The following is a 23,056-nucleotide window of genomic DNA, read 5'->3' on the forward strand; positions in this document are numbered from 1 at the left end:
TGAGCTGCTACCTGAGATGAGCTACAGTACTCTTGATAAAGCAGGCATTAAAAAACACTTAAAAGGAGTGTAGTTGGTTATAAAACAGACAATCAGAAATGTGTTCCTCTTCAACAAACGCAAAAATGTGTTTGTGGAAAAGGGAGAAAAAAAGGATGGACATGTGGAGGTGGCAAAATGGTCTCCAATTTCCAAATGTATCGTTTTCCCAGCTTACTGTAGTTTCATTTAAGTATTATTTTAGGTCATTATTATTTCAGCCATTTATCAACTTTGTGTGTTTGTGTGTGCAGCTCACTAGTTTTAAATGACTGCAAGAAAACTGGCTAAGTAGACCAAACTTGTGTGTGTATTTATGTGTGTGTGTGTCTCACAGTGAAAACATACCAAACATTATGTTTTTGGTCTCCAAGGTGAAATTCCTGTCCCCTGGTTTGACACCACCTGATAGCCAAGTCTTCTACAAGACCCAAAAAGACTAAACATTTCAGCAACATTGTTTCAGCATACAATTTCTTTTGTTTTAGAGTGGAGGTCATCCCCTTATTTAGAAACCCTGGAGGACCTGCTTATGTCAAAGGAAATGAATTATTGTCTGTCAGTCAACAAATCTAAGGTAGCCAAACATGACCATGAAGTCTGCATGTAAAATGAGAGACTGGGACGCAGAAGTGGACATTGAAAAGAGACGATGGACCCCATCAAACAATAAACCTGGGCTGAAAGTGTACTTTAATGTTGGACAGTTTGGCAGTGATTTAAACTAAACATATTAAATTTTCTTTAACCCCTTAATGCCTGACTTTTTTCAATTAAATGAAAAACATTAGGTGGCTTTGTCATTCAAGGTGATGTTAAATTAAGTTGAGTCCTGGATTTTAACAGTATGTTGCAAACAAGCAACATATGGTCAATAAGCAACAAGGGTCAATAGATAAGAGACACTTTTGCAAACAAACCCGTCTCTCTTCAAAAGAGAAAAAGACTTAAAAGTAAAAAACAAAAAACAAAAAAAAAACTGGGTAAATGAAGCTTCTTAAAATCTTCATTTTTTTTCTTTATTTTTCTTTTATGTGATGAAAAAATCCAGTCTGTTTTTGATTTCTTTCCTCTTTGTAATGACACGTCTTAAAAAGTGTCAAATTTATTCAAGTTTTTATTCATAAAGCTATCTTTGCATTATTTTGCTTAAAAGCTAAGAATTTAAAATTAAGATAAACATATTTAAGTTTTATTTAATGCTTTAAATGTAAATTGATTTTGGTGCATCTTGTGCTCTGGTTTACAAAGTCACAAGAACGCCTTAAAGTAATCTAAACAGTGTGTACATTTCAATTTCAAATAATATTGATACTGTTATGAATGCAATAAACTCATTTAAAGTAGTAGACATTTATTTTTCTTCTCTTCACTTTTTTCTTTCCTCTCAAATATATCCTCTTATTTGTTTCCTATCTCTTGGGTCATGTTAAAACCTGTAAAAATCTGCCTGGAAACCCACACCACCAAAATAGGGCCCTTTGATTGGAAGCTGGTCAAGTTCACATCATTTTGACAAAGGAAGGAGGAGAGCCTGAGGGCTTAGCATATATTTCTCAAAGGAATGGATTGAGTGGAAAGAGAAAAACATGAATTAGGGTTATAATTATTTAATACATCTCAATATAATTTATATGTAGCCAAGAGCCTAAAAGATATGAGAAAGTGAAAGAAAATAGTCTAACATTTATTGTACATACATGGTTTAAATAAATAAATGGGGGACAACAATAAACACTGAGGTAATGAAGAAAGATTGGAGGTAATTGAAGAGGACAAGGAGAGGAGGGATAAATAGCCAGATTATCCACTCTTTCCTTTTGAAAGGGAGCATAACAATGCTGGTCATGGCTTGTTTCTGGCTAAGGTCAAATGCCACCCGTTCGAGAGGTTAAAGGTCAAAGGAAACAAGCCACGCAGGAACAAACTTAAAAGAGGAAGTTTTAAAAAGTTGAAGGCAGTATTGAAAGCAGCTTTAAGGCTGAAATTCAGGATAATAGTTATGTATTTTTCTTTCTTTTTTCCTTTCATGAGCATTGAACAAATATAAAAATGTACTGAATACAAAATAAAATTTGCAACTTTCGTAATTTTACAACTTCATGAATGGAGGGGAGCAGTTTGAAGAATAAATTTTTATTTTGTCTACTCAGTTCTCAGTTCTAAGGAACTGTCCATGACTCAGTGGCGAGTTTCTAACTACTCGGGGCGACAGTGGCTCAGACGGTTGAGCAGGTTGCCCAATGACCAAAGGGTTGGCAGTTCAATCCCCCCTCCCACCACCCAAAAATGTCGCTGTGTCCTTTGGCAAGACACCTCACCCACCCTGCCTCCAGTGTGGCTCCTCTGGTGTGTGAATGTGCATGAATGGTCCCAGTGATGGTCAGAGGGGCCGTAGGCACAAAATGGCAGCCACACCTCTGTCAGTCTGCCCCAGGGCAGCTGTGGCTACAACCATAGCTTACCATCACCAAGTATGAATAAGGAGTGAATGAATAATGGACACAATGTAAGCACTTTGAGTGTCTTGAAAAGCGCAGAAAAATCCAATCCATTATTTACTGCCACTCTGCACAAACTATGTCCTAGAAAACGATGCAGATTTTTTTTAAATCTTGGCTAAAAACAGGATAAACATAGTTAAAAAGCTACTGCGAAAACTTTTACAATAGATCAAAAGATGATCAGAGTAGGACTTTTATGCTCAGGATGAATGAGGAACTGCAATTCCAATTTACACCTGTGGGGGCAATGATGTGCTAAAAATGTGAATATGTTTCAAAGAAAAAGCAGCAGAGAAAGAATTATTGGAGCTTGATAATAGTATTTTTGTTAGTTTAATCAATATCCATTCAGTCGTTCATTCATTCATTCATTCATTCATTCATTCATTCATTCATTCATTCATTCATTCATGAATGACTGATTGAATGAATGAATGAATGGGGGGAAAAAAGATCAATAGCCAGTTTAACAAAATTGAAAAACAATTGAATGCTAGTATAGCCCAAAGTGGGCTATACTGGACAAGCAGGAAGAGGCCCCTCTCTCTTTTTCTTTTGTCACCTACAGTTGAGAGAGGCTTGGTGCAAATTGTCGAATCAGTGGAAATCTCCTAAATCTTGGTCGAGGTTTTTTTTCCACAATTCTATTACGTTATATGAAAGACTTGGTGTCATATAATCCAAGTCAGGCACAAACTGCAATTATTCTCCTCCATGATCCATTTTCAAACAGTTGGCACTTCTATGAATTAAAAGGCATACCATCCACATGTCACTACTAAATCCAAGTCCCTGATTGGTCAAAGTTCGACCTGGTTTATTTTTCCACGCATTCAAAGGCCATGCATTTTGTACGTAGAGCATGAAAACGATGTTAAAAATCTCTGTACTTATGCATGAACGCAAGAGTTTAGAATGCCTGAAACACAAATTTACATTTACAAAGAATTTTCATTAGAAGTGGCCGCTTGAACGTTCTCTGCCTAGGGTGGTGTAAAAGTAGTTTAACATCGATGGAGTGACTGAACAACTTGATTGTTTTGTGTGTTAAAAGGAGCAATTTCTTTATTTTTCTTTTAGAAAAAGGACTGGGGAACAAAGTGTCTCAAAAGAGTTCACCTCATTTAAAAATGTTTCATAATTCTATCTGCCCGTAGCACAAAGTAGTCTATTTAAATGTACCAAAAATCGGTCAATACATACACACACTATACTTGAAGTTTTCTTTGACTATCTTTAATATATTGTAAACTTCAAATGTTCCAATTCAGTCTGAAAAAGCATACAATTGGTATACTTACTTCACTACACATACTTGGTGTATATTATACTTGCTATATTTATACTTACGTATACTTAACACTGTGGACTTTTTTTTAAGGGTGAACTAGAATAATTTCTTTAACACTTTATTCAACTTTAAGTAGTTTAGTTATAAATAACCTTAGTTTGAGTAACTCCTGTCCCTACTGTGAAAACTAAATGGAGGTACTAATATGTTAAAACAACAAGCAAAGAACAAGCCTGAAAAGTTTTTCTTTGTCTTTGAAATTAGCTTTTAGTTTGTTGACCGTAGAGCTTCAGTACTTCTTATTTGTGAACCTGATTGTTAGAAAACAACATTTAGATAACAATGAACGTTGTGTGATCAGGACTGAGCTTGAATTTGTATTGACATGAAATGTTGCCTTGCTTGTTTGCCTGTTTTGTATGTTGCATGAAAATGTGTGAAACGAATACATTTTTGGGGGATAATGCATATCCTCTGATATTTTTTGGTACCAACAATGCAGTGTCTGTGGTGCTGAAGACATCCCTTTGTGCTCCTCAATCAACCGCGACCAGTTATGCGAGACAACTTGTGACTTTAATGTCATAACTCAAAAGTGTCTTTGTTGACTTTTTGAACATTGACCATTTTTAAATAGCATTTAAAAGGATGTCCTGTTGAAAGTGTGTCTGTTTTTTTTATACATGAACTTCTCACGGCTGAACTGGTCTGGCGTACAAGGAAAGTTTCACCAGGGCCCATGCTTCACCTAAAATCTCCCACTGCAGCTGTGTTATAAACTGCTTACATGCATGAATAGTCTATGCGGTTTATGCTTATTTTTTTACACTTCATATGCATATCAGCAAGCACGTGGTTGAAAGGCTCACATGCCTCAGTGTCTAGTATGAGTCCTGCGTGTTATGATTTGCAGTGAAGACCTCAAAACCTTGCAATCCAGTATAATCCCTGTTCTGTGCGCTCATGTCATTTTCAATCCAAGCATAACCTGTCCTGGCTCTACAAATCTATTGTTGTGCCTCAAAAACAGCCTGAGGCTAATCAGCTCCCATGTGTTGCTGCAGGGACTGAAAGAACACAGGTTTCACCTCCATTTTATCTTTGCTCATTCATAAATTCTGTTTACCTCTGCTTAAGTACGGTTTTATTCTAAGGGTCTCTTGAAGTTTGGAGGATTACGTATTTAAGATTCCTCACCTTTTCTCACCCCTTCTGCCACCAAAATTCTGCTTTTTTTTGTTTTTTTTACATAAGCTGATTTCAAATAAGAGGCCCAAACAGCTATTTTTTAAATTAAAAAGAAATGCACAAATATTCTAAACATAAATAAACACTAAATGACATTTCTGCTATATAACTTGTGGAGTACCACAAGGGTTTCTTTTTGTTTACCCTTGTGCTATCTTAGATGACCCCACCCTTGCATTGACGTGTTCTCCCTACCATGACAAAGGTGGATAAAGGTGGAAAGATTTCATGTAATCCATGGACACCAGTGAAGATCACAAATCATTGAAGAAAAAAGGTTCAGCGCACTGTCCAGTGGGTCTAGATGACCCAACTCCCAATGTTAAAGTGCCTAAGATAGCACAAGGGTTCTGAGTCCTTTTGATAGCTTAATCATGTATTTTAATACTTATTTCTGTCAAATTTAACAATATTTTCATCCCTCGATAAAAGCATTTTTAGTACATTTGTTAAAATTAAGTATTGAGTGGTTTTCTTTTACAAAAATTTGTAGCCAGAGGCCCCTTAAAAGCTACTTAACCCAAAAAAGTCTTTAAAAATATTGTAACCTGTAAACTGAAACAAAGAAATAACTAAAATCTGTTGACACTAAATTTTCACAGTCTCATTTGCATATCCAAACGAACACACTATTTGTGGGTTTGTTCAAGGATCGCAAAATCGTTTTCTAACAAAAGTAACTGTAATTTTAAACTGATCTGCAGTTTTGATTTATTTCAGTTAAAATTTTAGGGATGTGGTATCTCATGTAGTGATTGTAATATATTAGGTAAAGTATGGGAGAAAGTAATAATATTCTAGCTATCTAAACTGGTTAGATTTTATGAACCCTGAGGACAAAAAATAATTCAGTAGAAGAGATTACTTCAATCACAGAGACAACAACTCCTTAGGAAATAACAACTTTTTAGAAACGGTTAAAGAGGTGCAGGAGAACCATGATGGGCTTCAGAGGTCTTTTTTGGTTTCCAAAGGCAGAATCTGATCCAGAAAGGTCAAGTAATGTATGAAGGAACCAGATTAGGAAACAGGTGCTCTCACAGTGGCAGACATAATTGGTCTGAGTCTTAAGTGAACTCGGTATCTAGGATTTTTATTTTCAAGCATAATCATCTCTAGGGTTTTGAAAAGGGGGCACAAAAAATGATATCCAGCGAGAGGCAGGTCCTAGATTTAAAGTGTTACAATCATCCAAAGTAAGCAACTTTAAAATTCTCGTTACTGTGGTATTAAACATATATATGACACAATGAATCAAAGAAAAAAACTACACATGTGTTATCGGTAAGAAAGTTTAATACTGTTCATTTCCCAACATTGTCTTCTTGCAAAAAAAAATTATAATTACTCAAAACGATAATTCAAAAAGTGAATCAACACAAAGACACACATTAAGAAGAAAAGGCATGAATAAAACCATACAAGTTCTGCCACCAGACTCCAGAGTGTTCCAGGTACGGATATGCTAGATTAAACGTGTGAACTCCTGTGGTTGTGTCAAAAAGAAGTTAACATTGAAAAAAATTAATATAATCTTAACAGAAAACATAACAATAGAATGCAAACCCAAATTCCTGAAAGGTTGGGACATTTTTTAAATAAAAGTAACCACAAATTTAAAAATTTCGTGAATTTAGATTTTCTCTGCAGATGAACATGGATAAAAAAAGAGGATGTCATATTTGTTATTTGAAAAAAATAGAAAAAAGTAGTGAGCATGTGTCCGAATTGTGTTAAATCCAGGGCACTACATGGTCTTTTAGGGGTCAAAAAACTTTTCGCTTTGAAGCGCCACCTTACTAATTCAAACATTATCATGTATAACTTCTAGTTTGGTAAAATTGAGAGAAATATGGGTAAACATAACAAAAATTTGTATCAAATGTATTCAAAAAAGAAAGCCCATGGAGGCAAAAAAGAAAAAGAATCCCCAGGGAGAATACATCAAACAGCGGCATTTAGCCTGCGTGTCTCACAGTCTGGTTAACAGTTAAACAAAACAGTTTCCAAGCACACAGTTACTAACCAATGTTAGTCAAACACAGATGTTGATGAAAGCGGTCCAAAAAAGACACTTCCACAGAACTAAAAGCAGAGAAGACATGGCTGGAATTATTAACAAGAGGAAACGGACATGGTCCATTGATCAGAATATCTTTGAACTCCCTTTCCGTTTTCGGCAAAACCACTTGCTGCTTCATAGGAGTGAGCTCTGCAACTAAAAATCTTTTGAAGCAACTTGTCATAGTTTTATTGTTCACAAGCAGTCTGACAATTTTAATGACCATGACGTTAAGAAGCATTGGCAGAAGCATTGGTTGGCCTGGCAATGAAAATAAAGTGTCTGACAGTTACATTCACTTGGTGAGATCCACAGCTATATACAAATATCAGCATTCTGTTACATTTGTAACTCTGACTGACTTGCAATAAATCTGTTAGAACTGATTTGCAAGAAACTATGGTGTTATTTATTTCTGCTTTGAGCAACATTATTTTATGTTAGTTTTTCAGCCTTAAATGCAGAAAGAATAGTAACAGAATTAATGCTGGTAAAAGCAGTTTTTAAACAATTATTATATCACCTCACAACAAAAGCTATACTAAAATAGAAAAAAAAAATACACTCAAAGAATACAAAAGTAAACAACAAACATATGCCAACTGCTAAAACAGCTTTTTTTTAATTATTGTTATTCTTATTAACTCTATTCACAGCTAATGTAATTCCAAAGGAGTCAAATTCCAAAGTGGAGAGCCTTAGTTAATTTGTTGACATGGAAGAGTTCAAACCAGTTGTAGGAAATATCAAAGTATGCCTCATAATATATGACACCAACTTTGAGACAACAAATATAAACATCCGTTTCCTCTGGAAATTGCCTCATGACACATTTGGGAGTAAATGAATATTTCAGTGCAAGTTCTTTTCATAATCCCTGGTGCATTTGTTGTTGGTTGAGACTCCATTTATATACTTGGAATTACGATGCTATTTTTATGGAATATTTGAGCCACAGTGAGTCCTCCAGTTCTAGGCCCCAAAATCCAAAATGTCCCAAATCCAGCAACAGGATTACAGTTCATTTACATTTTTTTATTTTTTACAAACAAACAAAGCATTTTTTAAAAGCATTATAGTAGGGTCAATGAACGAGGAACAATCATTTTCTCCCCAGTACTAAAACGACAAGATTGCACTTCAGTTCCAAGGTTGAGTTCTTCCATAATCCAAGTATCACAAAGTTTAACCAGTTCTTTTTATCCTTCAAAAGCGGTTGAGCGGATTTCCACTGTGCTTTATGTGTTTATTCGGCTTTTATTGTCTCTTAAAGAGTTCATGCACCCTGCTCTGTAATCTTGTGTTTAACAGAGGAAAGTAAGTGCCCTTTCTCCACCTGTGAACGTGTGATGTACCTCTGAAGACTAGAACAAAAACTAAGAAATCTCCTTCAGGACCTGGAGCTCCCAGTGGGATCTCTTATGTAAAAAACTGCACAACCATTAGAAATATGATGGTTTTAAAGATGTTAGATTGTTATTTGATTGACAGTGTCCATGGATTAAGGGTGCTTCGTGGTCTAAATTGCCATTTTGCAACTGGGGACACTGAGGGGGCTGACAAAAATCTGTCTCTGGTTGCTTGAGGGGTAGTTTGCCATTCACCCCATTTTCCAGGCAAACTTTTATACCCTCCAAGTCCATGGGATCAGGTTCAGGTGTACCACACTCTTGCTCTAATCCTGCCCTTGCCTGGTGTCTCTTTCGGAGGGAAACTATGGTCCCAACCACCACAGCTAGCCCTAAAACCAGAGCAGCTACAGAAGAGATAAGAGTGGATGTCCAAGAAGCCTTTTCTTTCAACAGTGGCTCTGGGGAAGACATTAGGATGTCCTCTGTGCGAGCCTCTGTGCATGACCCCAATTCTAAAGAGCCATTTCCCCAGGAATTGGGTCTCTCACCAAGCGGACTGGCACAGACAGAGTAGGTGCAATTAGGTCTTAATCCACGCAAAGTATATTCGGGGTAGGAAGTCGGTAAACTCAAGACAATAGGGCGGCGGTCAGGTCCTGAAAGGTTTCGGTAGGTCAACTTGATGCCCCGGATGTGTGGTTGTGTTTCAATAAAGTGGTGAAGATCAAGAAGGATCGATGTGGAGGTAACCTGCCGTGAAATGATGACATCCACTTTATCAGGCACCACAGGGACAACTTCAGAAACTTCTGTTGGTGAAGGCTGTGGTTCATTGACATCGTTCAAGTTTTCACAATAGAGGCCGGATGCTCCTGAGGGACACGAACAGCTCAGTTGGCCCTGTGGGTCAAAATTACAAGTACCCCCATTGAGGCAAATATTTGGAGGGCAAAAGAATTGCTTGTATTTGTCACTTGCAGAACTAGGGGAGACTGGAAATTCAAGTGGAGGGAGATAGATATCTGTTTTAGAGGAGACGGTTTCCTTACTAGGTGGGGGAGGAGGTGGAATAGCATCGGTATGGGTAATTTCTGGAGATGAAGTTGGCATCTGTGAGACAACAGTGTTTGCAATGGGGGATTCGAAAGATTCTGTTGTAGTTGGTGGACATCCAAAATCTTTGTGATCCAGTGCTGAAAGCATTTTACCTGCATTTACTAAAGGAAAATGGCATCTGGTTTCATCTGGTCTCCCAAGAGTGACTCCTTTACCTTTTAGCCAAACAGGAACCCATGCCAATGGACACAAACAGTTAAACGGGTTCTCAGCTGCTGTCAAGTGCACCAACTTTGGGAAAGTTTCAAAAAAGCCTTCAGAAAATCCCTGGAGATTAAGTCCACTGAGATCCAACTCTTGAAGTCCAGACAGTTTTAACAAATCCGTATGCTTAAGCTCCAGCTGTGGGTTGGCAGACAGGTTTAGTTTCATTAGCCCCTTGAGCGAATCCAACTTCAGTGCTTTAGGTACTTCATGCAGCCTGTTAAGTGACAGATCTAGTTCATGAAGATTTCTCAGTGAGGCTATAAGTTCTTCGTCCAAAGTGGTAAGCCCCAAAGATCCCAGTTTAAGGGCTTCTAGGTGTGGAGTTTGGAGGTCGGAAGGTCCCAGGCTTGGGATGTTATTGTTGCTGAGATCTAGAAGAAGAAGCCTTGGAAAATCCATATGAGGAAGGGATGTGAGGCTGTTTCCTTGCAGCTTGAGTTCCAGCAACATCTCTAAATTTTCAAAAGCATCTAAATGAATGCTCTGAATGTTATTAGCATAGAGATACAGCCTCTCCAACTGGACCAGGCCAGAGAAACTGTCTTTGGAAATGTGTGTGATTTGGTTAGAGGACAGGTCTAAGTTCTTCAGTTTTGACAGCATCTCAAATGCCCCATCAGGAATTTCTGCCAGCTCATTTTGACTTAGATCTAGCAGCTCCAGCTCCACCAGACCCCTAAAGTCTTCCCTGGAAACTGTGGTGATGCCAATATTGAAAATGTAGAGATTCCGTGTTGTGATGGGGACCCGGGGCACTGTGCTTGATGGTTGTTGAATGCAGAATATGGTAAACCCGCTGATACATGTGCAGTCGTCAGGACAGTTCCAGGAAAATGCCACAGCAGGCATGAAGAAAAGAAGGGAGTAAAGCAACATGTTGGTGACAGCCGTCAACTCTGAAAAACATAAGGAAGAGACAGAAAGATTTGTGTTAATTGAAATTATTTTAACAACTGGATGGTAACTAAACATTTATAGATAGCAAAATGATGTGTTTCCAAAATCTCGATCTTCAATGTCTATCTTTCTGAAATAAAAACGCAGAACAGTTATTTTCATTTAGAATGAGAGAGCCCTTTCAGTTACGGCCCAAAGGCTAATAAAAACATACTAATACTCAAAAATATTATTTATTAAAGTCCTAAAGAATTTAAACTCTAACAGAAATGAAACAACAATTGCTGGATTTTCAAAAGGCTCTGAAAGAGACATTTAAAGCTTAAAAATATGTTAGCAGTGGGTTTTTTTGTCCTTGCTTTTGTCCCAAATATTCTTCTTCTAGCAAAAAATTGTTATCCTTATTTTTTGTTTTGTTGGCCCTTCCATCCCTCTTTGCCTTGGAAAGTTGACTCTTTCTCTCATGACTTTTCCATGACTTCTGAGGTAGAAAAGGAGGGGAAACACAATGATTTCCATGAAATTTCTACAATCTATCACTGGCATATTGCCACTGCTCCCTTTATACGCTAAACCCTTGCAATTTTTTTTCTCCTCTTCAAGATGTATAAGCTCAGATTCTAATAAAATGGATGATTAAGTTATCCCATATAATACAGCTGACCTGCTATTGAGTGTGTTATGAGATACCTACTTCAAAAACTGTTAGGACACATTTAATTACATTTCCAATCAAAGCTTGTGGCTTTAAACCTTTGTTACTGACAAAAACAAGAACAAAATGGTGGAAATTAAAATCCTCTAAAGAGGTGAATGTATTTTGGACATGTGTCACCAACAAGAGGTAAAACACAAGGTCATTTCTTTTACATTTTGACAGATTGCATGGTGCTGAACTCATATATTAAGAGAACTGTAAATGCCAAAAGTTACCAAACCACATTGCCACATAAACCAAGAAAAACAAATGCGTGTATTATTACTGCTAATATCATACATTAAGTTTCAGACAGAAGCAAAACAAAGAAACACAAAAGAAATGTCTACATGCTGACAACCTGCAGAGCCTGCTGCTTCAGTGACAAATGTTAAAATAGGAGTTGCGAATGCCTCTGTTTCAGACAGACTTCTCTGCATTACTGTTTATGTTTTCTGGAATCCAGAACTTTGTCAGTGTGAAGTCAGTTAATGTTTGCAGAAAGGAAAAAGTTGCCTTATCTTTAAGGGTAATGCTGGTGCAAAGACAAAGTCAGATTTATTGACAAAATAAGAAAGGAGTGGTAATACTGGATTGGAACTTTAAAAAAAGGAGAGTGAAAAATCTGTAATAAGCTGACATATGAGTGAGAACATGAGCGGGTGTGTGCACCCTTGTGTAATATCAACCTAATCTTTCAAGCTGTTTCATTAGTTGAAGTCTTGCCAGTCCAAATCTTTGCTGACCGTTTGCCATCAGAAAAGCAAGAACGAGGAGTCCGGGCCTAAAATGAAAATGGTGTTTTTGGTGTTTTAAACATGTTCTTGTTGCATTTTCCGGGCGGACGGCAAGCTTCCTTCTCTGCTCCATTCTGATCCATCCACTCGTAGATGACTAGATTCATGTAAATCTTTGTTTTCCTCATCTGAGCTGGCATCTGGCTCAAAACCGTAAAAACATAAACCTTGTTTAGTATTTTTGATGAGGAGTTGTCAAGTGATGTAGTCACATCGAGGAGGATTCAGGAAGACCAAAGAGACATAGACGACAAAGACGACAACCAAACAACTAATTTATTGGTTATTGTTGTTAACCTTGCGGCATATCCCTTCAGATGTCGCCACAGCGATTTTTCCACAGATGGTTTAGGAGAGTTTTATGCCGGATGCACTTTCTGACACAACCGGGGTGAAAGTAGATTTTAGTTTTTGCCGGTACTATAACAAGTTTCATCAAAATCAGTTTTTTTAATTGCAGTAAACACAGATTAGGGGTGTAATGACTAATCGATGAATTGATTTATCCAACCAAATTAATCTATCTAGTGCAAGTTGTGAATTGAATCAACTAGAATTTAGTTGGCGATCAAGCCTAACGTGTCAACGATAAAATCCTTCACAAGTGACTCCATGTTAAACTAAACCGGCTCCACTTTTCTTTTTTTAAATAAGCTTCAATACGGAAGCAAAATCGTTCAAGCTGTATGGGTGCTGTATGAGTTTGGTCATGGGTCTTTTGGGTTTAAAGTCCCCTTATGACATTTAGTTTTTAATAAAAATGTTCCCAGAGGTGTTTTTGATAATGACGTTTTTAACCCAAATCCTACAACCTAAATGTCTTAAAAAGCCGTATTTCATGTCTATCTAAAGCCTCTGTTTCCAAAATCTACTTGGGCGCAACCATTGGTGCTAAGCTTAGTATCCCCGCCCTTGATCCCCCTTTCTGGAAGCTGTGTCTTGCATGACTGAAGAGCGTGACACAAGGGGGGGCACAAATAACACCGACTGAAAGTCTCTATTCTCCAAACTTTATCTTTACCGATAAAGAAACGGTGAAAACGGACATATTTTTGGTTCCAAATCGGCACTTTTTGAACAATGTTCGAAATGCCAAAACAAGTGTACCAGACCCTGCCGTTTAAAAAAATGACACAGGAAAAATAACTTTAATAAACCCATGAAAAATGCTTTGATTTACATTTTAAATTAGGCTACATTGCACCAACAAGCAGCATTGGCACATAACTGACTTGATGCTAGCACATGCAGATTGTTGAGTTCACTTGCACAGCAAATAACAGGCCATAAAGAAAAATGTCTATTTGCTCATTATTTTAGAAATGCATGTGGCCAGTGCTGAACTTTTTTCTTGGCCACACAGAACCAGAGGAAGGGCTAAGTTTGGGATTACGGGTTAGGGTTGAACTGCGAACATGATTCTCATGGCAGAGGTGGGCAGTTTCAATGCTAAGTCGGTGACACCAATATCTGAGGTCCAGTGGTGCAATTTGAGCAATGGGTGCGGCACAAAGGTCTGGCAGCAGCGCTGTTTCAGAGGCACGCCGCGATTTTGGTACCCGTCTGATTCAAATCAGCCAATTTGTTCTGACATCACAGCGGCCCATTAATTCAAACCGAGCGTCTTTGCGACAGTTTGATTGACAGCTAACTAAAAGGAGAATTTCTCTTTTGCTTTTTATAAAGGCATGTATTTAACCTAGCCAGTAAAAACGTTAGTTTATTATAGTATTCATTGTAAAGGCAACAATGATGGCACGTTTTTTGTTTGCCTCTGCAGAAGTTAAGCCAACCTGTGTTATGAAAAAAAATTAGAAAGATTCCAGCAAGATTAAAAAATGTAGGAATAGTCAAATTTGGTTAAAGACCGCTTTTTTCTTCTACCTTTCTGGCCCTTTTTCATTGTTTAAAAACAAGCAAATGCCTGAATCCTACAGCCAAGAATCTGCCACGAGTGTTGCTAACCGCAGTCATCAAAACATGGGGTGCACTTAACACTCTGCATATAGTCAGCGCTGCATTACTCTGAACTAGCTGCAAAACAAATTTAATTTGCTCTTTTAATCCACAATGACAGTTTTCCTCAGCTTCTCAGGGCTGTACATCCACTGCTGCTGATATAAGATACGGGCAAAGGATCACAGAGTTAGCACTGTCAGGATGACATGAAGCTGGTCAACACACACCAACAACCTCCACAGCCATTATCACACACGTCCACACAGCTGTGTGGTCACACACACACATTCCTCGCACCAGTACACGCAAACACAGTCTACAACACAGCTGGATCCTGTTACCCACAATACACTGCAGCCATTCCTCACTGTGAGACAGAATGAGAGGCCCACATAAACCTCTGTCCTCCCCTGTGATAAGAGAAAGGTAGCAGTATTCAAGAAAGGGGCAAAAGAAGGGGAGTGTTGAAGGTAAAGTTGGGGGGGGGGGGGTAGAAAAGAGTGAGAGATGAAGGGGAAATTTATTGTTTTAATAGCTGGTTGCCCTACACCCAATGGCCATGACAGAAAACAGGTTTAACACTGTTGCTCAAACCCTCAAAGTATTTAAAATAGTATTACTTCAGCTATTTTAATAACTCATTCCTGTCATTTTCTGTTACTCTCACAAGTTTGTCTGCATAAAAAGGACACACGCTCAAAAACTTTTCAGTCTTCTATCACTAATCAACATCTAGTTAACATGTCTGCATACTCAGCAGCTATTTAAAGTCTAACTCCAATCATCTATTGATCTTTTGTCAAAGCGTTCCAAGTAGCCTTTAATTTATGATTATACAGTTTACAGCCAAAATTTAAAAAAAAACTGTCGATTTGTAGGGCAAAGTTTCAACAGAGCAGCAGAAGTTCATTAGAAATTCACCTCTGAGTTGTGGGCAAGAATGAGCCTTCCCCCACTTTCTGACATCCATTTGTTTGCGCTCTCTCCTGCCCCTCACAGCCCCTTACAGCCCCTCATACCTGCAATCTAACATTACAGGCGTAACAAAAAGGGCAAGCAATATTGGAGATATCCAGCTGTACAGTTTGAGCCACATGCAATCTTGGACGAGGGAGACTATGATGTCTGCTAAGTCGTCTACAATTGGACGCAACAGAATCAAGCAGAGCACGGAGCTTGTGGCATATTTTCATTTGCCCCTGATTAATTCACCAAAATTAATCAGCAGTGACTCATGAAAAGACAGCACCTCAGCTGAAAAGGTAAAATCTTGCTGGGTGGTTAGAATCTCTGATATAATGAGCACACTACTTTTTTCAATGCCAGCTGGGGTCTTTAGGAGAATTTGAAAAGTCACTGGAAGAACGTGAACATGCTGATGAAAACAACAACCATCTTAACAGCTGCAGACGAAACAAAACACAGCATTTTATGGAACGGTTTTCCCTCCATGCTTGTAAGTGAAAGTGTAGCAAAATATGTGAAACTAAAACAACCAAACAAAAATAAAATAGTATAGTATGTTAATAGTATACAATGCAATTCTAGCAATAGTGGTAGAATTTTTTTTTTTAGGTATTTGATGTTGTAGTTTTCCACAATGAAATCCCCAAAGCAATGACCTTGAGTAACAACAGAAGAAGCTAAACAGATGCAGTAAATATTTTTTGAAACCGAGGAAAATAGTAATGATAGAATAAAGTTAATAACCAAATAATTATGGAATTTAAATTTTGTTTCTTGAAGAAAAAGCTTTTACATATGAGTATTGTCTGTACCTATTCCTCAGAGTAAAATATGCCCTTATGCCTGAAAATAGGGATGGGCTGTAGTAATTTTTTCCGGCTGATACCGATAACTAGTATTTCCCCTGCAACTGTGGCCGATATCAGATATTTACTGATACCAATACTTAAGTGTCTACAGTAACACAAAGTTTAAATTTCCTTTTTGTTTCTTCAGAATCGCAAATGCACAACTTTTATTTTACTGGACAATAACACTGTTCTTGACCTTTTTTACATACAACAAAGGATCTTGTATGAACAAGTATCACTTTGAAACAATAATGTAAATATATCTGTAAGCATTTATACCATTTATTGAATATTGGACATAGCTGTAAACCATAAGCTCCCCCATTGCTGGGGAACTATTAGGACCAACATGTACTGTATCTCTATCAAAAATAACATTTACCTAAAATTAATTACTGATTATGACTGTAAACATTAGCTTCCCAATATATTACAAACAAGTGTACAAGAAACAAGAGAAGTGTTACCTGAAAAACTTACTTTAAATCTTTTTTACCATTTCAGTCTTGCTATGTGTTTTCAAAGTTTTAGGCCAGCCTAGTTCCAGTGTAGATTCTGAGTGAGTCTAGTTTTATTCCAGTTCTTTAGTTTCTGACCACCAGAGCACTGCCACTTCCCCATCAAAGTATGTTCTGAACAGGCACTAAGTTCAGTAGGATTGAATTTGTAATTTCACAACAGTCTAAGGTGGATTTGAAAAACAATCAAAGATAGTCTGTAGGAAGGACTAATACTTTATTTTATTGTTGAAAGAAATGGCCGCAACCAGTTATACTTGACAATAAATTCTCCTATTAGTAGATTTAATTTAGGATTTTGGGGATAATAAATGGAAATAGGGATCTGGCAGTCACTTAAGACCCAAAACCGCTTGGTTTACACTGGTTGTTTTACACTGGTTGTTTTACACTGGTTGTTTTACACTGGGTAAGTGTTGCGTATTGAAGAACGTGTTATCCACAGTTTCATGAATATGCTTTTAGCAAATGGTGTTCACACCAGATAAGCAGGGAGCTGCAGGGATGGGCCTCCTTCTTTTGTATAAATAGAATTAAGATTAAAACTGGGATTCTGAAATTTTCAATATTCGCATTGTGGTGACTCAGGAGCAGACCAAAAAAATGCAGTTGGAAAAAGACTGTAGTTACGTACAAATACAGTTGACAGGCCACAAACTCCGTGCTCCATTCCATTCTGATGCATCCACCTGTAGAAGACTAGATCCATGTGCATCTTCATTGTCCTTGTCTGAGCTGGCATCTGGCTCACAACTGTATGGCTGGATAGCTCTAATATACCATTTTTGTTGCACCAGTGATCTTACATTGAATTTTTGAGGGGCTGTAGGCTTGTGGGAGAGCATGTAAACAGAAGGATTGTCAGGACGTAGGGGCAGGATTACTCTGCACCAACGGTCCTGGTCGGAGGCAAATTTCAAATGAACTGCTGCTCTGGAGAAACTATGTCCTAGAAAACGTTTTTTTTTTTCAATTTTGGCTAAAAACTGCTTAATCATAACTGAAAGACCACGGAAACATTAGTGAAAATGGTTAAAAAGATAATTGGAGTAGGTCTTCAAATGTTAAAGTTCCATTAGTTGTCACACACTTGTGTGAAATTTGTTCTACACAATTAGGCTTACTAAGCGTACTGTTTTTTGGAAGAATTTCATTGTTTTAACTACACCTTCAGACTAAACGTGAAACAGAAAGGCATTGGGTAACTTCTTTTTTGTTTTTGACACGTCCTGACCATGTATTTGAAACCCCAACCTTCCAGTTTTAGGATGAAAACTCTACTAATACACCGCTGAGGTGATATTTATAAAAGGGGCATGATAAACTCCTTGTTTATAGTGCTGGAAACCTTTCAAACTTATAAACTTACTAGACTGGATTATCGCCACCCTTCATGCTGCAGGGTGATGCTGTAATTTCTTCTTCAAGAAGTTCTTCCACATTTTCATCAGAAACCAAAGAAAACACCCCACCCTCTCTGCCTCCAATGTGGCTACACTGGTGTGTGAATGTGTATGAATGTATCTGTGATGGTCAGAGGGGCCGTAGGCGTGAACTGGCAGCCACGCCCCTGCCAGCCTGCCCAAGGGCAGCTCTGGCTACATCAGTAGATTACCATGACCAAGTGTGAATGAGGAGTGAATTAACAATGGACACATTGTAAGCGCTTTGAGCGTCTGGAAAAGGGCGGAGAAATCCAATCCATTATTAATATTATTACTGGTAAATAAATAAGGCGCAACCCCACACACACACCTAACTCTCCTGACTCCCAACTACCTCCCATCCGCACTAACTCCACACAAACTTATATCTATAGCACAGTGATGTTGTGCCCCCAACCAATCAAAAAGTCCATACATAAATGTCCAGTTCCAATGGTAACAACATCCTAACCGTTGATTCAGATTTAGCTGTTTGGTTTTCTAACAGCTTGTTGTAAAAAGCTGTTGGTGAATGTGGAGGTGCTACCTTTTTATGCTTTTATATGATGTATGGATGGGGCACTGACTTGCCTCTGTATCTGTGGGAAACAAACAAGTTATTTGCAAACGTCTATGCAAAACCAGCTAAGCAGCAACACAAACACCAGCTATGAACTAACACTGGTTCTTCTTTGGACGAAACCCTATTAGTGCTCCTGTAAGTAGATAAAGTATGTTCAGTGTGTGTGTGTACAATGTGTTCAACACTACAAGTATGTGTAAGGTTTTTACATTCTGTTACCAACACACAGATTTAAATTAATCCTAATCCTTGGCAGACTCAATAATTCCTGCAATTCATGCTTTTGAACTAATTTACCTAATCTATATGTATATATCCAGCTGTTGAGATTGTAAATTATGCTTGGAAACTATTTGTGAAAAATGTAATAATCCTTGTTAGAATCTGGAAGTTATTTGGGGCACAAACTAATGTGGCACAAAGTTCATTGAGAAAACAATAATTTTAGCATTGAGCTTAACTATTCACCAGAATTGGAATTTGTGTGATGCAAAGTTTTCCATGTCTGATCTCTTCATGGGATTTGCCTCAAATGGGCTCAGCTTTACTATAAAATGCACCTTCTTAAAACACATTACCTTTTAGTGCTTGTTGTTGGTGACTGTCTGTGGCTGAGTTTCCCCACTGCACTTTAACAAGAGGTAAGGATAATTTGTAAGACATTTAAAGTTCTGGTCAGTGTGGTGCTGTTAAACCCTCCTGCTTTTGTGTAACAGCTTGTTTAATCTTGTTCTTTGTCAGTTCAAGACAATGAGTTCTAAGTGTCGTTCACTCTTAAAGAGATTTACAACAGTTTGGATTGTTTTGTCTGCAAGTGCAAGTGTGAAAGTAAATGTTAACCCAGATTAGTGGTGTCTGATACGCATGCAAACATTATTTGTAATAAAAACCAACAACTTTGGCAAATTGATTTTTCTCATTTCACAAGTGCTTCCTTTCCTTAATAAACCACAGTCATGTTCTTCCACTGTCGGTTCACAATGATTTCCCTTTTTAAATGTAAAATCTTTTAGCTGCCATAATACTGTCTTTTGTTTTGTAATCTTGCAAATTAAATGTCTTTTGGTGCTTTAAGATAATATTTTTGCCTTTTTAAGCAGATTTTTCCAAAAAAGGCTTTTTTTCCGATGTTATAAGAGATGTTCAAAACTTGCAGCTTCTAAACATGTAAGTTTCTTACTAATAACAAGAAGCAATTATGCTGATAGCTTTTATACACATTAGGCCTGCACAATTAATCGCAAATTTATCGTTATCGCGATTTCAAACTGTGCAATATCCATATCGCAAAAGTCGGCGAAAATCGCAATAAATGGTAAACCTCAAATGTGATAAAACAATCTTATGGCAACTTTAACTATTTAATGAATTGAATAAATCCCTTTATGCATTCGACCAATCAGATGGAGCCCTTCACATTGTTGACCAATCCGATGGAGCTCTTACGTTAGATGTTGCCCTCCTAATTAGATGAGGGTCATTTGGAGAATAATTTAAGTTATTTTTACTCTTATTTAAATTAAACATTTGCAGGGAAATGGAAATGTTTTTGTTGTTTTGGCTAGTTGTTCATTTCTTGCAAGTTATATCGTCATCACAATATCGATCACGTATATCACATATTGCGAGTTTTCCTCATATCGTGGAGCCCTAATACACATTGACTTTATTTTTGTATATGAGAACTGGACTAAATGGCTATTCCGCCAATGTGTTCCAAGCAGACAGTACCCATTGGATCCAAGAAAATCTCGTAAACTTCTATTGAAAAATAAACAGCTATTACTGTGGTTCTATTTGTCAGAATCTTCATTCTTGACCCGATACCTTTTTTTAACATGTTCTTGATAATCCAAGTTTTTTTTTCATTATATTTTTACGATAGTTATTCAAGTTATAAACTGACCAGTTAGATGTTTCAATAAAAGTTGGTGTCATGTTGAACGTTTGAAAAGTTTGAAAAGTTTGATCCACAGATTGGACTTCCAACAAGCTCAATCCTGATTGGCAAGAGTGGTTGCTATAGAAATGATGACTCAGACCGATTCAGACCAATCATTGCTTACTGACATCATCTGGCTCAAACATGGCGTTGTCCGTATGTCTGTATTTTAACTACCTTCATGTCCTGAGTTACTGCACTATGAGATATTATTTTAATTCAGGTATACAATATTTTTAAGAATATCTCCTAAAAAACAGCAGGATCCTCCATTATTGAAATTGAGTTTAATAATAGTTTATAGGAGAGAAATCAGAGATAAAGTAAGATGAGATGAAATAAAATAAAAACAAATTAAATTATATGAAATAAAATCAACCAAGATTCTACATGGGAAAACATGTAAAATGATCCAAAGCTTGCATGCAGACACAAGGGTTGAAGAAGGAATAGGATGAACCCAAGAAGGGAAGAAAAAAATCTTAATGCGGCCTATTAACTGCAATAAAGTTGGAAAGTCCTTCTTAAAAATTATTTTGTTCTTGGTGAAATGTAGCTGACTATGATATAAATCCCTTATAATCTGAAATTCTATTACCATAGTTCTTTTTTGACCTCTGCTCCCAATGAATCAAATAAACCAAACATGTGGTGTTGTCATTGCCATAAGAATCATCTGCCACTGTGTGCTAAAAAGTAAAGAACCTCCAGCAAAACTAAACACTATTACACAAACTAACACCCAAGCGTGTATTATCCTCCAACACACTTGATTCAAAAGACAGAGTCTTCCTGTCAGGTCTTGGCATTTAAATGACGAGGGAAATTACTAAAGCATTTAGGCCAGAGGTCATTCAGGTTGTGAAAAGTTCAATTCCTAATATTTCCACTGAAGAACAATCTTTTTAAGTATTAGAGTAAAAATGAGACATAAAAAAGATGATAGGATGTTTACTGAAGGACATGTTAAGCACAACAACATGCTTTGGTTTCATTGAAACTCCAATGGAAACTTACAGTTAACATGTAGACAAAGAAGGAGGAAGCACTCATGCATTCTTGCAGAAGTTGACCAAACTGGTTATGTTTATGTGTGGATCATTTTCCTATGTGCCCCCTAAATAGGGATCACTTTTGTCAATAGCAGTGGAGTGATAAACAAGACTAAATAGCTGGATTAACTTAGTACGAATGTGCGCTGCAAGAAAAACAGCACTAATGCATGATGAATCTGAAGACTGTCTGGCCTGTGTTGTTACACATCATTGCCTCCAAGCCTTTCCCTGTCTGTCAGCAGTTTGAAATAAGCCTTCCACCTGCAGTGATCTTAACACAGGTGTGCCAGCAGGCAACTGGCAACCACCACTATCCTGTCTTTATCTCTTATTAAAACACTGACAAATTTGTTCAGAGAAAAACAACTTCGATTTGACTGGTTTTTTTTTTTATAATTTCCTGTTTTTTTCCTCCCATATTATATCTTTTTAAATTTACTCTACTTGAGTTAAACGCATCATGGTGAGTTTTTACCTTGCAGCCTTCAAGCAACCGATTCTGTTTTCAGTTTTGTATTCATTGTACATCAACTCATGTGTCACTAAAAACTACTTATGTTTTAGCAAACTTTGAAAAAATATTGTTCATGTTTAGGTTTGTCTCGTCTTGTTAATGCCTCTGTTTTGACTAGGACAGCAGGTTTAAAGTCTTTATGCCTTCCCCTTTTCACTGTGAACAGAGCAAATTGCAAACATCCAACATTTTTAAATTGAGTGATTATTTTTGTCCATTTAGGATTTTAGATAAGTAGCATGCATGCACCTCCAACTTCAATGATATTACTCTTGTCAGTGCACAAAAGTGGTTATTTAAATTATCTCATGGCTTGAATCAAAAAATTGCACAGTGCATTTCACGTAGATGCACATATGGGCGGCCGTGGTGCAGCGGTAGGGCGGTCGACTCATGATCGTAAGATTGCAGGTTCGATTCCCGCCTTGCACGCCCATGTGCCGAAGTGTCCTTGGGCAAGACACTGAACCCCACCTTGCCTCTGGTGGGAGGTTGGCGCCAGTGTTTGGCAGCGGAGCCGCCATCAGTGTGTGAATGTGTGTGTGCATGGGTGAATGGGACTGTGACTGTAAAGCGCTTTGGGCCTTCGTAAGAAGGTAGAAAGCGCTATATAAGTATACGCCATTTACCATTTACCATACATATATGGATTCTACTTCACGGTCTTGTCAACAATCGAATGAATAATGTTTGTAAAATTTTCAACTGGATAGAATGCAGGCTTAGTTTTACTTAACATTTGAGCATTTAATTAGCAGATTATGCCGTAATCACGTGCACCTACATAGGGGTTGGGTTGATTGGCCAGTGGAGGGTCGTAGACAAGTGCGGCTGTGGCTGTTTGCCTTGCAGGTCACTGAAGGCTTGTGCAGCCACCTTGAGGGATATCATGAAAGTCGAACATATAATTGTCGTGGGTATGGTAAGTGCATCATTAGGTATTTGTAAGGATAATGTGAGTTACACACATTTATGACAAACGAGTGATGCTATCAGGAGCTGCCCTACCGCAGCTAACTAGTCATTATTAGTAA

At 37.6% G+C, this 23,056-nt stretch overlaps 1 protein-coding gene across 1 annotated transcript in view; it reads right to left on the bottom strand.

Moving 5' to 3' along the window:
* Positions 1-6,360: 6,360 nt before the first annotated feature.
* The window catches only part of LOC101160140 (vasorin), a 30,505-nt gene continuing 13,809 nt past the window's right edge, over positions 6,361-23,056 (bottom strand). The window contains exon 2 of the mRNA XM_004066104.5: positions 6,361-10,715. Within this exon, the coding sequence (XP_004066152.1) occupies positions 8,587-10,695 (2,109 nt within the window). The 5' untranslated portion in view covers positions 10,696-10,715 and the 3' untranslated portion in view covers positions 6,361-8,586. The remainder of the gene's footprint in view (positions 10,716-23,056) is intronic.

This window comes from Oryzias latipes, chromosome 1 (genome assembly GCF_053564925.1).
Source record: "Oryzias latipes strain Hd-rR chromosome 1, Olatipes_Hd-rR_3.1".
NCBI classification, from domain to species: Eukaryota; Metazoa; Chordata; class Actinopteri; order Beloniformes; family Adrianichthyidae; genus Oryzias; species Oryzias latipes.